Source organism: Anguilla rostrata, chromosome 19 (genome assembly GCF_018555375.3).
Source record: "Anguilla rostrata isolate EN2019 chromosome 19, ASM1855537v3, whole genome shotgun sequence".
NCBI classification, from domain to species: domain Eukaryota; kingdom Metazoa; phylum Chordata; class Actinopteri; order Anguilliformes; family Anguillidae; genus Anguilla; species Anguilla rostrata.
Genome location: NC_057951.1, coordinates 9444036 through 9458044, shown reverse-complemented (window position 1 = coordinate 9458044; position 14009 = coordinate 9444036). Strand labels below are relative to the sequence as shown.

General features: G+C 44.7%; 3 protein-coding genes across 7 annotated transcripts in view; 1 reads left to right on the top strand and 2 right to left on the bottom strand.

Annotated features, from left to right (window-relative positions):
• LOC135245998 (protein FAM180A-like) overlaps positions 1-14009 on the top strand; it is a 47152-nt gene that overhangs the window by 20362 nt on the left and 12781 nt on the right. The window lies entirely within an intron of this gene.
• On the bottom strand, positions 712-2753 carry LOC135245684 (muscarinic acetylcholine receptor M2-like). Its single transcript, XM_064318911.1, has one exon. It carries the CDS (start codon positions 2405-2407, stop codon positions 1115-1117), a length of 1293 nt encoding a protein of 430 aa, XP_064174981.1. The 5' UTR covers positions 2408-2753; the 3' UTR covers positions 712-1114.
• Positions 10598-12325, bottom strand: LOC135245963 (muscarinic acetylcholine receptor M2-like). Its single transcript, XM_064319376.1, has one exon. It carries the CDS (start codon positions 12228-12230, stop codon positions 10938-10940), a length of 1293 nt encoding a protein of 430 aa, XP_064175446.1. The 5' UTR covers positions 12231-12325; the 3' UTR covers positions 10598-10937.

Sequence of the window (14009 nt, the reverse complement as noted above, 5' to 3'; positions counted from 1 at the left end):
CCAGGAGAGGGAGCCATAACGCAAGTTCCAGGCCAAGCAGCTGAGCTTGCGCACAACACCGGTCATTAATTGTTAATTACCTCTGAAACTCTTCAACGAAGTTTCAGACTTCGAAGGTATGCAACTCCTGTGCTCAAGAATTTTTAATCATTGTATGTTTAAAATGAAATGCGTTATCGTAAGCTTTACATCCTTATCAAATCCTTATCAAAACCATCTAGATATAAAATGTGACTTATTTTGTAGAAATCACATTCAAAACGCAAGATCGAAATAGATGCAAGACTTTAAACTATAGCCCTCTAGCCTGAGTCGTTTGCTGCAACAGGTGACTGTATAGACAAGATAAAAGCATGCCAGTCGTCAAGGCTGTTTTTAACCTGTTGACCAGTTTGTTAAATTGTCCTTATTTGTATTTCAGCAAAATTATTTGTTGAAATACAAAGAAAAAAATGCCTAGTTTCTACTCACATACACAAAGCAAATAGCTACTTTCTATCATTTACATAAAACTACACATTTCCTTAAAAACCTTACTTGGTCCCAAATGATTCTCCATCAAAACAATGGCAAGTTACAAGTAAAAAAACAAACTGGTCATATACCAAAGTAGAGTTACCCAAGTTTTCCTGCTTTTTTTGGACTTACCTTGACCCTTGGACTTAACTTGACCCTTGGATTTCCCATTCCACATATACGGAAAAATATCAGTTCACTTCAGAATTGTCTGTTTATTTTAATTAACCACATATGGATTACAAATGCAAAGCGTGGTCAAGTGGGTTGACAAACATAGTAAAGCTATATTCTGTGTAATTAAAGATCACCATCTGTAACTTTACAGAACCGATAGCCAATTTATGTAAAGTTTCAGAAGATAGATCTGGGCCAGTGTATGGATTAATAACTGCTGGACAGAGGCATTTACAATGATGTAATTGTAATTGGTAAGAAAATTAGGAGGAAGACAATAAAGACAAATCTATTGCAGCTGTAGTTATAGGAGAGTGGTGGTAACGGGGGATTGGTGTGTGATTACAGGACACTGGTAAACATTGAGAAGTGATGATAATGGGTGAAATTACATTAGAAATAAACATACACACACGTCTGTTTATCTACCCAAGCGATTGTCCTTGTACTGGGAGAGCAGGAGTTGTTTGAAGGTTTTTTTGAAGGTGGCGTTGCAGAGGGCGTAGCAGGCAGGGTTGACGGTGCTGTTGATGTAGCAGAGCCAGTAGCCAAGGGTCCACACAGCGTTGGGAATGCAGGTGGAGCAGAAGGTGTTCAAGAGCACCATGACGTTATAGGGTGTACACGTGACCACGAAGGCGACCAGGATGGCCATGATGGTGCGCGTCACCTTTTTTTCACGCGACTGCGCCGCGCTCTTCTTGAGCTGCTGCTTTGTCACCATGACGATGGTGTGCACCATGAGGTTTCGGTTGGCCATAGCAATGCCGTTTCTCCCAGGCTGCCCCGGCCCCCTGTCACTCATGCGTGAGTCAGAGCTCTGAGCCCCTCCCACCTCCTCCTGCCCGCCCCCGACCCCGCCTACTGTGTGAGGGGCGCCGCCATTCCGGCTCCTGTCTGTGCCCTGGGTTTCCACGTCATCGTCGTGATCGTTGGGGGTGGAAATGTGGTCTCCAACCTCGGTGCTGGATGGGTTCTCCTGTTTTGGCCCTGAGGGCTCGTACTTGCCCGTCTTAACCCGGCTTTTGCTGGCCCTGGAGACCTGCCAGTACAGTATCGCCATGGTGGTGACAGGCAGGTAGAAGGCAGCGATGGCGGTACTAAAGATGATGATTGGGTTGGAGAGGAACTGGATGTAGCATTCTGTCTCCGGCACAGTCCGCACACCCACAATGAATTGCCAGAACAGGATGGCCGGTGCCCACAGGACGAAGGAAAGGACCCAGGCCACCGCGATCATCATGCCCGCCATCTTGGTGGTCCTTTTCATCGGGTAGCTGAGCGGTTTGGTGACACTGAAGTAACGGTCGAAGCTGATGATGAGGAGGTTCATGACAGAGGCAGTGCAGACCACATAGTCCTGGGCCAGCCATAGGTCACACACCACGGGTCCCAGGGGCCAGTAGCCAATCACAATGTAGACTGTGTACAGGTTCATGGAGCTTACCCCAATGATCAGGTCTGCACATGCCAGGCTGAAGAGGAAGTAGTTGTTTATGGTCTGCAGATTCCTGTTGAGTATTATTGAAAGCATGACCAGGATGTTCCCAATAATCGTGACCAGGCTGAGAGACCCTGCCACCAGGACTATGAACACCACCTCCACTGCCTGGTAGGGGGCCTCAGGCAGCAGGGTGGCTGTGTCATTGCCTGCTGAGGAGTTGGAGACATTGGAGGCGGTGGAGAGGGCAGGCTTGCTGGTTTTCAGCTCCATCTGTTCTGACCTCTTCAGCTGTCAGCTCAGCCCCTAAACTTTCAGACAAAAAAGAAAAATATTTTTAAACACTATGACTGCTAATTAGAAATCATATTCTGTGTGTGTGTTATATCTTTCAATTATGTTATGTGATTTTTTATGAAAAGAAGGTAGTCTTTACAGTTACATCACTCCCCCTCATAACACAAATGTGAAGATAACTCGGTCTACATTCAAACATACGTAAAGCAGGATAGCAGTAGAAATGCATGAGAGCAGTGTAAGATCAGTTTGCTGACTGCATATACTCACCCAGCCGCAGTACAGGTATCTCTCGTCTTTGTGGCGAGATTCGCGAGGTCAGGGCGGGGAACTTCAGTGCCCTTCCCGCTCCTTTCAGAGTCCGTCCAGCATTGGCCCACTTTTCTCCATGTTGACAGAAGACAGTGACCCCTGACGATCGATTTTCACAGCCCTGCAATGTTATGAGTTGTTCCTCGCACAAAATTTTATTGCAAGGGAGCACTGAAAACTGCAAATCTTTGCAGAGCAACTAAGTGACAGTACGTCTGTTGGTTCAAATAGTAGCTTGTATTAGCATGTCATTGGAATTTATGTTGCTCTAGTATTGACTGTACATCTCAGTATAGCAACCTTTGACAGTTTTGTACAGATCAGCTACACTGTTGTAAATGAAGTAGCTCATACAGACATTCAAAGTGGCTACGGTTATATGACGCTTCGGAGCCCTTAACTCTGTGGTAAGAACCGTTTACCTCTTATTTAAAACTGACACTACAGCTATGCTGCTAAACACCACATGGCGTTTGACGAGCATCGGGGCCATGCCGTCAAGCTTCGGAAGAGAAAGGCTGGTTTAAAGATCGCGTCTGCTGCGTAATTATCTTGCGCTAATGGACTGCAGAACGGAGCCCTGTCTCTGCGGCTCTGGTTAATTAATGTCCGTAATGGGAGCAGTCGCTAGTCTCAACGGCGTTTCGGAGAGCGAGCGTCTCCTGGAATTCCGAGCACAGAGCGCGGTGGCTCTGATTTGTGCTGGATTAATCAGTTATGGGCCTCTGTCTGATGTACAGCAGTGACTAAGCCACCCAACTCAGTGTCAGTGAATGAGATTATGAAGTGCCTCCTTGTGATCCTTTTTGCAGAAACTATTTCCTGCGTGGGACGGGGGACTAACAGGTAGAGGGCTCTGGGTTACGGTGGGGGGAGGGCAGGAACGGTTTGTGATTCAGAGCCAGAAGGAAAATTACGAATCATGTGCGATTCATTAAAACCTAACTGGGGTTAATTATTTAAACCACTGGGATTCATTTGAATTATTCCCAAACTGAATTATTTAATAGATTTGATTGATCTTGGTTTATTTGATTATAGCTCCCATTAACAAATCCAACAATTGCGTTTTCAGACTATACTTTGGATTAAATTAAGAAGACTCTGGCTGTTCTATGCAAACTTGGAGCGATAAATCTTGGGGAACTGCAACTGTTCCCTTGAGTAAAGTATAGGGTAACTTTCATGTCAACACTTCTTTTGAGTGCATTCATCGTTACTTAAGAGCTATAAAAATGATATTTATGATTCTTGTATCGCTGATTTTAGATGCACACAAAAACACATGCACGCATACACACACAGAAGAGGTTGAACTCTTTTGTGCTGTATCGGTTGTTCTGAAGTGTGTAGACGTCAGCTTGTGCCCAACTGTTTATTGACAGATTCGAAAGTACTTTGGAGGAGATTGCAGGTGAGCTGGTGTGTTCAGCGGAGACGAGGGAAGCAGCCCGACAGTATAGGCTATTGGGTACGGACCAAAGTTTCCCCCCAGCACGCGCAAAGATATCTGTGGTTGTGCTAGTGATTAAAAAAGTGATTCAATTTTAGTTTTAATTTTTAAAAATCATTTGATTATAATTTGAAACTTAAGCTACAGATAATAATTTTAGAGTGCACATATTTCCGACTTACTGACGAACTATCTCTGCGTATGTGGTCTGGAATTATCAGTGGGATCTTTACTTACAGCAACATACACACATGCAGTCCTTTTGCAACGCCTTTGGCATCCATATAAGTGTATCTTGTGCGATTTATCGTGAGTGAGAGACATTATAGTAGCCTATGTAACCGTGCGTATATTACCACAAACTAGCTCGAATCGGCAAAATCCTGTACTCCCGGAAGCAGTGCGCAACGTGCATGTTTATCCCTACATGACGGGAACAGGCATTTACAGTATATTGCCCATTTTTCGTTTCGTTCATAAAAACATTCATGTTGTCGGTTATGAACAAACTCAATTGATGGAGCCCCAATGAGGTGTTGAACTCTAAAACGCGTGCCATGTATTCGTGCGTAAAAGCGGGAAATTCACACCATGCTTCGCTTTTTGCTCCTTATTCTACAATACAAATGTAAGTGTTATTTTTTTGGCCAAGGTTAATTAGTTGCCATTCACGATATGCCCCAGGATTCACCAGGTGGAAAGTTGAGAATTAAAGCCACATGTGATTTGGTTTTTCAGAGTCCCTCTCCAGAGGAGAAATGACGATAAATTAACGACCCTAATTGTTTACTTAGATTGTGGTAAATGAACAAAAGGTGGACCATGTTAAGTTATCAACGTGTTATATACCATGTGAAATTTTGGGTCCACATGGTGTCCTTAGAACACCCCATTACGACTCAATATTTTGCTATCGACTGGTGCGTAAACCTACGAAGTATGTTCTTTCCTGGGCCTATATATTAAATCAGTAGCCTATAGGAAGTGATATTTGCGGTACGTCGTGCGCAATGATCTTAATGCCCAGGACAAGAACGCTTGCTAAATATCAATCTTTTTGCTTCATATTTATGTGTGTAATTTGTTTGAAACCAGTATGCATCTAAAACAAGAGACTGTAAGTTTAACATGTGTAAATACATCTGTACAACAGAGAGACACTTTCAGAGGAAAACTGTTATTCGCGTGCGCATCAACTGTATTAGGCGGGGGTAACAATATTGTTGAGTCAGAACCAGTGCAAAAAACTAGCTAACACATACTACACTAGAAACAACACTTTCAATGCAGGACACTATGATAACAGTAGTGTGAATTATATTTTTTATATTTAAACTGCTGCGGGCTTAGATAATTTCGATCACCGCAAATTCGCTCTCATATTGTGTCTATCGGTCACTGCGTGAGTGTCCGTCATCCGTGCAGCCGAAGGCACTGGAGGGATGCGCGCTCTCCATAATTATGTCATATGCCTCAATAGATATTTTGTGGCCAACACTCAGCAAACGTTGCGCATGTAAAAGAACCCCATTGTAGTTTTATGATTTTTTAATTACCTGTTCTCGAGGTTCCGTTATCCTCCTCCCCTCGTGCCTTTAGTTAGATAAGAGCACGCAGCCGTTGGTCGGTGCCTGTCAGCGCACGGCCCCTCTGATGGCATGCTTATGGGGTCAAGCAATGCGGAGGGACCAGTCTGTGCATCCTTACTGCCTGGAGAGAGAGATAGGGAGAGAGTGCGAAGCAAAGGAGATTCAGGAGGGAGTGAGGGAGCCCGTGTGGGACAGGGAGAAGGGGAGGCAGGTTAAGAGAGGGGGGCAGAGGGAGAAAGGGGGCAGTCCAACCGAGAGCACAACACCTCACAGAACACATCCAAATCTCTCTGGGATTTTTAATAAATATTTCCAACCTCATGAAAATCTTGCGTCAGGTGTAAAAGCCACACTGAACACAAGGTCCGGCCCTGTTGTTTGGTTGATAAACACAGTGTTGTTGCACAGTGTAGGTTAGGTGACCTTCTAAAGACTCCAGTACTGAGTGGTGAGGTGGCATCATGAGTGTAAACTGTAAAGTCACTGTCGGCCTTCAGGCATGGGCCTGGAGACCCATCTCTACAGACAGTTCATAACCTCCACGCTTCTAACTTCCCTCTAGTTTAACTGCGCTTCTTCATTCATTATAATAAACCATAACAGTTTTTTCCTATGATAGATTTTTATGATCACTTGAACCTACCTAAATTGGTAGCTTTCTGGCTTTCCAGTGTTTACTTGCTGTATGGCCGAGTATGGTGATGAATGCACGTCCAGGTAGTTAGCTTGTGGAAGGTCTTATTCAACTAATGAAGGGCTTCATTGATTGGTTCATTTGTTGAATCAGGTGTTGTGGCTTGCACACAATTTCGTAAGTGCCCAAAAACTCATTCTGCACTGTTCATAAGCTGGCTGCACCTGGTGCTGTTCTGTTGTCGATGTTGTTGTCCTTACTGACAATGGGAGATGTTGCGTTTTATTGCTTCAGCATTACACTATTGCTCTGTGATTCATTTAGACTCCTTACACTATTTCAGTCTTACTTATTTTGCTCTCCAGTGTATCGTCCTATAAGGCTGTGTAGCCATCTTTGCAACTCTATCTCATTTGTTGTGATCGCAAATTATTATTATTATTATTATTATTAAGACCCACACGACCTGTCCAGAACTGATGTGGTGGACTGATAATTGACCTGACCACGCCTTGTCCCAGTGAACCCACACCCTTGACCTGCTTTGTCAGGCTTTAGGCCAGGGTACACTCTGAAGCTTATTGTGACAATTTTTTCATGTGGTGTGCTATGTAAATACGATTTGATTAGATTTAATGAGTGACATGTCCTCAAAGTTCCCTGTCACCTGAGCAACATGAGTCAAAATGTCATGAGGTGCTGTGTGCTGTTGAAATGGTGTGCTGTATTGAGGCTTTCCGTGACAACTCTGGCCAGCAGACTTGTGTTTACAGGAAGGCGAATGGTTGCTTTCTGGTGAGGTGCTTTAAGCTGAAGCACACACATACACACGCACTCATGCAAACACACACATACACACTCACCCACTCTCTCTCTCACTTAGCACCCTTCAGACAAAGGCACCACTGTTTTCATCATCTCCTTGTGACTCATCCCTCAACTCTGTGTCTCTTAGCAACGGGATAGACAGACAGACATTCCTTTGAAGAAACCAAAAGAGCTCATTTTATAACTATTTAATAAAGCCCTTAATGAAGCTGGCGTGTAATGCTGGAGCAGGGTAGGTTACAACTCGAGTGTTCCATTCAAAGGTGACTTGTCTAATTTTTAATAATGTTTTAGAGGTTGGTGGGGGGTCAGATTATTTTTACGGCAATGATTTTGTTCACAGTGTTTAAATAATGATTATGGACTTTCTCTCATACCTTCGCCTTCTTTCCAGAGTGTGTGTGTGTGTGTGTTGTTTGTGCGCACACATATGTTTGGAAGGTTCTGAATAACTCAACATTTTATTTGCAAGCGCTGCCTGTTTTGAAGTCTGAATATGTTTGCTCAGTGTCAGTTGCCTGCATTGTTTGATTGTGCAGTTTAACGTAATATATCATAAGCAATCGCATGGAGCTAAAACATGAAAACAGGATTCCACAAAGATTCAGATCAGGATGAAACATGGAGAAATATGAAGCTGCAAATGACAAGATCATTTACAAAAAGTCCAGGGATAAGATTTCACACTCCTACTTGAAATCCTGTGAGTGTTATTCACTTCCTTTGGACAGAGCAGAGAGGCTCGACTCTGAAGGATGTGCTACAGAGATTGGGTGAAAGGGACAATTGTTTCCTTTGTGATGAGCTGACTAATCTTTGGTTAATTCATCTTATATCTTATTAATCTTATCAGAAGAGAAAAGCTGAAACTTGAGTTTGCTGTGCTGCTGAGAGAGACTTTCTTTAAATAGAAGTGTCAGCGTAGCTGTGTCATATGGAGAGAGAGAGAGATAGAGAGAGAAAGAGAGGAAGAGAGAGAAACGACCTTTCAAAGGTGACGTATATAGGTTCCTTGTATTTGACAGTATTTGAATGCCTGTCTGGTGCATGTATGTACATCCAGTTTAGCCATTTGAAGCACTCTGGGCTCGCTTCCCTCCTATCACAAGTTCATCAGTAGACTGATAAGGTTTAAAATTAATTTTTTATTCTGAACAGTTAGCTTATGTTTGTAGGAGGCTATAGGTGTGTGCTGGTGGCTTGATGTGTGTATGTGTGTGTGCTTGCATGTGAATATTTATCCTGAATTAACAAGCAGCCACATTAACACCCACACACACACACTGCAGTGTAAACATTTTAGTACAAATCTAACTTTTACACGTTCCAACATGATTTTGTCTCTATGCAAACCATATCAGGGGTCCAGGCATCCAGGAATGAGTCTGACAGACAGAATACCACCTTTTATGGAAAAGGTCACACCTTTCATATGAAACATGAGCTCGGCAGTTTAAGGATGGCACATTTAGCAGATGGGTGAGAGCTGCAGGTGAGGCGGCCGCTGTCCGTGGTTCTGAGGTCCTCGCTGGCTTTGGGACAGAGCAGGGGGAGCATTGTGCATGTGTGAATTATTCAGGCCAGGAAGAGGCTAATAGAATTGATAGAATATGTAGAAAGAATGCAGACTCGGGGTGTATGTTTCAATAACGCATGATGAAAAGAGGAGAGGAAATAGTCTGAATCCTCTGAGGCAGAGACTGCTTGGCTCGGTCATGCGCAGGGAGTACACATTGACTTGTGACCCCACCCCCCACCCCGCTGCCCAATCATGATCTTCTCTAGGTTGACAGTGCTGTGGAGTGGTTCACACCAGCTTAGATCAGGGTGGTCTGCATGTTTGAGAAGCAGATGGGGGGGGGGGGAGCTCATGGTAATGAGACAGATCCTCAGGTTGGTGATGGTCATATCATGAAGACTCGTTCCTGCTTTTAATGGAATGGGTCAAATCCATCCATCCTTCCATTATCTGAAGACCTGGGGGGGGGGGGTCCTGGAAAGTCATGGCAGGTCTTGGTCCACCTGGGGAATTGTCCGCGTGCGTTTGGGGGGGGGGGGTGGTTGGAGTTGCTAGCTCATGCGGCGCTGCAGCGGGCGTGTCCGCTAGGTGCTCCCCTCCTCCTGTGGAAGCTGACGAAAGCCTGACGAAAGCAGCCAGCGGCAGCTGGGCTAATTAGCAATTAGCCTCGCTCACCTGTGGGTGCGTCCAGCACCCCCTCCCGGTCCCGAAGGCCTCCCAGGCTTTCAGAGGCACTGGGGACACACGCTGTGATTTTAATGTTTGGGACGTTAGTCCATTTCAGCAGTCGGTGATATCCGTGAGAAATACAGTGTAGAGAAGAATTGCTATTTGTTGCGCACAGAATGTTTAAGCCAGAGCACCACGGCAGTTGAATTGAAGGCAAATTTTTTGAATGCAGTTTTTGTGCACAGTAAATTAAGTCCCTCCCCCCTCTGGAATTCTCCCAAAGCGAATAGGTTCGTGTTTCGAGTGAACTCCCTCAGGGCTTCTCGCAGTCTGGTGTCGCAATCATCATTGGTCCTAAATCCTTTGCTTATCCTCGGCAATTGATATTGCTGTTTGCCAAAGCATCCAGGAGAGGGAGCTATAACGCAAGTTCCAGGCCAAGCAGCTGAGCTTGCGCACAACACCGGTCATTAATTGTTAATTACCTCTGAAACTCTTCGGCGAAGTTTCAGACTTTAAATAGCCTGTATACATCTTTTCTCCTACAAAGGTATGCAACTCCTGTGCTCAAGAATGTTTAAGCATTGTATGTTTAAAATGAAATCGATTGTCGTAACTTTACATCCTCATCAAATCCATCTAGATATAAAATGTGACTTATTTTGTAGAAATCCCATTCAAAACGCAAGATCGAAATAGATGCAAGACTGTAAACTATAGCCCTCTAGCCTGAGTCGTTTGCTGCAACAGGTGACTGTATAGACAAGATAAAAGCATGCCAGTCGTCAAGGCTGTTTTTAACCTGTTGACCAGTTTGTTAAATTGTCCTTATTTGTATTTCAGCAAAATTATTTGTTGAAATACAAAGAAAAAAATGCCTAGTTTCTACTCACATACACAAAGCAAACAACTACTTTCTATCATTTACATAAAACTACACATTTCCTTAAAAACCTTACTTGGTCCCAAATGATTCTGCATCAAAACAATGGCAAGTTACAAGTAAAAAAACAAAATGGTCATATACCAAAGTAGAGTTACCCAAGTTTTCCTGCTTTTTTTGGACTTACCTTGACCCTTGGATTTCCCATTCCACATATACGGAAAAATATCAGCTCACTTCAGAATTGTCTGTTTATTTTAATTAACCACATATGGATTACAAATGCAAAGCATGGTCAAGTGACAAACATAGTAAAGCTACATTCTGTGTAATTAAAGATCACCATCTGTGACTTTACAAAACTGATAGCCAAATTTATGTAAAGTTTCAGAAGATAGATCTGGGCCAGTGTATGGATTAATAACTGCTGGACAGTGGCATTTACAATGATGTCATTGGTAAGAAAATTAGGAGGAAGACAATAAAGACAAATCTATTGCAGCTGTAGTTATAGGAGAGTGGTGGTAACGGGGGATTGGTGTGTGATTACAGGACACTGGTAAACATTGAGAAGTGATGATAATGGGTGAAATTACATTAGAAATACACACACGTCTGTTTATCTACCCAAGCGATTGTCCTTGTACTGGGAGAGCAGGAGTTGTTTGAAGGTTTTTTTGAAGGTGGCGTTGCAGAGGGCGTAGCAAGCAGGGTTGACGGTGCTGTTGATGTAGCAGAGCCAGTAGCTGAAGATCCACATATCGTTGGGAACGCAGGTGGAGCAGATGGTGTTCATGAACACCATGATGTGATAGGGCGCATACGTGACCACGAAGGCGACCAGGATGGCCATGACGGTGCGTGTGACCTTTTTTTCACGTGATGGTGCCGCTTTCTTCTTGGGCGCCTGCTTTGTCACCGTGACGATGGTGCACACCGCGGGGTTTCGGGTGGCCATAGCGATGCCGTTTCTCCCAAGCTGCCCCGGCCCCCTGTCACTCATGCATGAGTCGGGGTTCTGAGCCCCTCCCACCTCCTCCTGCCCACCCCAGACCCCACCTACTGTGTGAGGGGCGCCGCCATTCCGGCTCCTGTCTGTGCCCTGGGTTTCCACGTCATCGTCGTCATCGTCGGGGGTGGAAATGTGGTCTCCAACCTCGGTGCTGGATGGGTTCTCGTGTTTTGATCCTGAGGGCTCGTACTTGCCCGTCTTCACGCGGCTCTTGCTGGCCCTGGAGACCTGCCAGTACAGCATCATGATGATGGCGACAGGCAGGTAGAAGGAAGCAATGGCAGTGCCAATGGTGATGGTTGGTTCGAAGAAGAACTGGATGTAGCATTCTGTGTCCGGCACGGTCCGCACACCCACGATAAATGGCCAGAACAGGATGGCCGGTGCCCACAGGAAGAAGGAAAGGACCCAGGCCACCGCGATCATCATGCCCGCCATCTTGGTGGTCCTTTTCATCGGGTAGCTGAGCGGTTGGGTGACACTGAAGTAACGGTCGAGGCTGATGATGAGGAGGTTCATGGTAGAGGCAGTGCAGACCACGTAGTCCTGGACCAGCCATAGGTCACACACCACAGGTCCCAGAGGCCAGTAGCCAATCACAATGTAGACTGTGTTCAGGTTCATGGAGCTTACCCCAATGATCAGGTCTGCACATGCCAGGCTGAAGAGGAAGTAGTTGTTTATGGTCTGCAGGTTCCTGTTGAGTATTATTGAGAGCATGACCAGGATGTTCCCAATAATCGTGACCAGGCTGAGAGACCCTGCCACCAGGACTATGAACACCACCTCCACTGCCTGGTAGGGGGCCTCAGGCAGCAGGGTGGCTGTGTCATTGCCCGCTGAGGAGTTGGAGACATTGGAGGCGGTGGAGAGGGCAAGCTTGCTGGTTTTCAGCTCCATCTGTTCTGACCTCTTCAACTGTCAGCTCAGCCCCTAAACTTTCAGACAAAAAAGAAAAATATTTTTAAACACTATGACTGCTAATTAGAAATCATATTCTGTGTGTGTGTTATATCTTTCAATTATGTTTTGTGATTTTTTATGAAAAGAACGTAGTCTTTACAGTTACATCACTCCCCCTCATAACACAAATGTGAAGATAACTTGGTCTTCATTCAAACATACGGGAAGCAGGATAGCAGTAGAAATGCATGAGAGCAGTGTAAGATCAGTTTGCTGACTGCATATACTCACCCAGCCGCAGTACAGGTATCTCTCGTCTTTGTGGCGAGATTCGCGAGGTCAGGGCGGGGAACTTCAGTTTCCTTCTGCTCTTTAGAGCAGTCAGCAGACTTCCCTTTGCAGAGCAGTACCCCCGGAACTCTTCAACCCAGCAATTTAGTGTGTTCTCACACACAGCTGTTTTACAAAAGAGTAACAAGCATCAAAGGTGTGACAGAAGACGAGTGACCTGCACTGGACCTGGGTGAGTTTATGCAGGAATTATTTTGCAGCCAGCACCTGAACAATGTATTGATTTGCACACGTTAATTGTTTTCCTCTGTGCATTTCTTAAAATTATTTTATTGCAAGGTCTCTGCAGCACTTTGGAAAATCCTGCAAATCACTATTGGCAGAGCAATCTAACGTGACAGTACTGTTCTGTTGTGGTTACGATAATAGTAGGCTTGTATCCTGATGTTCTAGGGATAAGGTCCCATGTGGTGAATTTATGGTATGCTCATAAAAAGTACTTGACCTTAGTTACATTAACCTCAGTTATTAGCCTAATTTTTTTTTCTTTTCAATTTAACTGACAGTTTTGTACAGATCAGCTACACTGTTGTAAATGAAGTAGCTCATACAGACATTCAAAGTGGCTACGGTTATATGACGCTTCGGAGCCCTTAACTCTGTGGTAAGAACCGTTTACCTCCTCTTATCTTAAAAATACTGTACACTACATGCCCTATGTCTGCAATAGCAACACGACAACCAGTGAGACTGCAGTTTTGTGACGACGCAATCGCGCGGAGAGGCCGAATACGCGTCGGTTGTTTGTTTATGGCGTTAAACGGCTGCCTCAGTGGAAGAGAAAGGCTGGTTTAAAGATCGCGTCTGCTGCGTAATTATCTTGCGCTAATGGACTGCAGAACGGAGCCCTGTCTCTGCGGCTCTGGTTAATTAATGTCCGTAATGGGAGCAGTCGCTAGTCTCAACGGCGTTTCGGAGAGCGAGCGAGAGAGCGAGCGTCTCCTGGAATTCCGAGCACAGAGCGCGGTGGCTCTGATTTGTGCTGGATGAATCAGTTATGGGCCTCCGTCTGATGTACAGCAGTGACTAAGCCACCCAACTCAGTGTCAGTGAATGAAGGTTATGATGGTACTGTGACTAAACCACTCAACTCAGTGTCAGTGAATGAGATTATGTAGTGCCTCCTTGTGATCCTTCTTGCAGACGGGGGACTAACAGGTAGAGGGCTCTGGGTTACGGTGGGGGGAGGGCAGGAACGGTTTGTGATTCAGAGCCAGAAGGAAAATTACGAATCATGTGGGATTCATTAAAACCTAACTGGGGTTAATTATTTAAAACACTGGGATTAATTTGAACTATTCCCAAACTTAATTATTTAATAGATTTGATTGATCTTGGTTTATTTGATTATAGCTCCCATTAACAAATCCAACAATCGAGTTTTCGGACTATACTTTGTATTAAATTAAGAAGACTCTGGCTGTT

Coding starts and splice junctions, on each gene's coding strand:
- LOC135245684 (XM_064318911.1), bottom strand. CDS start 2,407: ATGGAGCTGAAAACCAGCAAGCCTGCCCTCTCCACCGCCTCCAATGTC.
- LOC135245963 (XM_064319376.1), bottom strand. CDS start 12,230: ATGGAGCTGAAAACCAGCAAGCTTGCCCTCTCCACCGCCTCCAATGTC.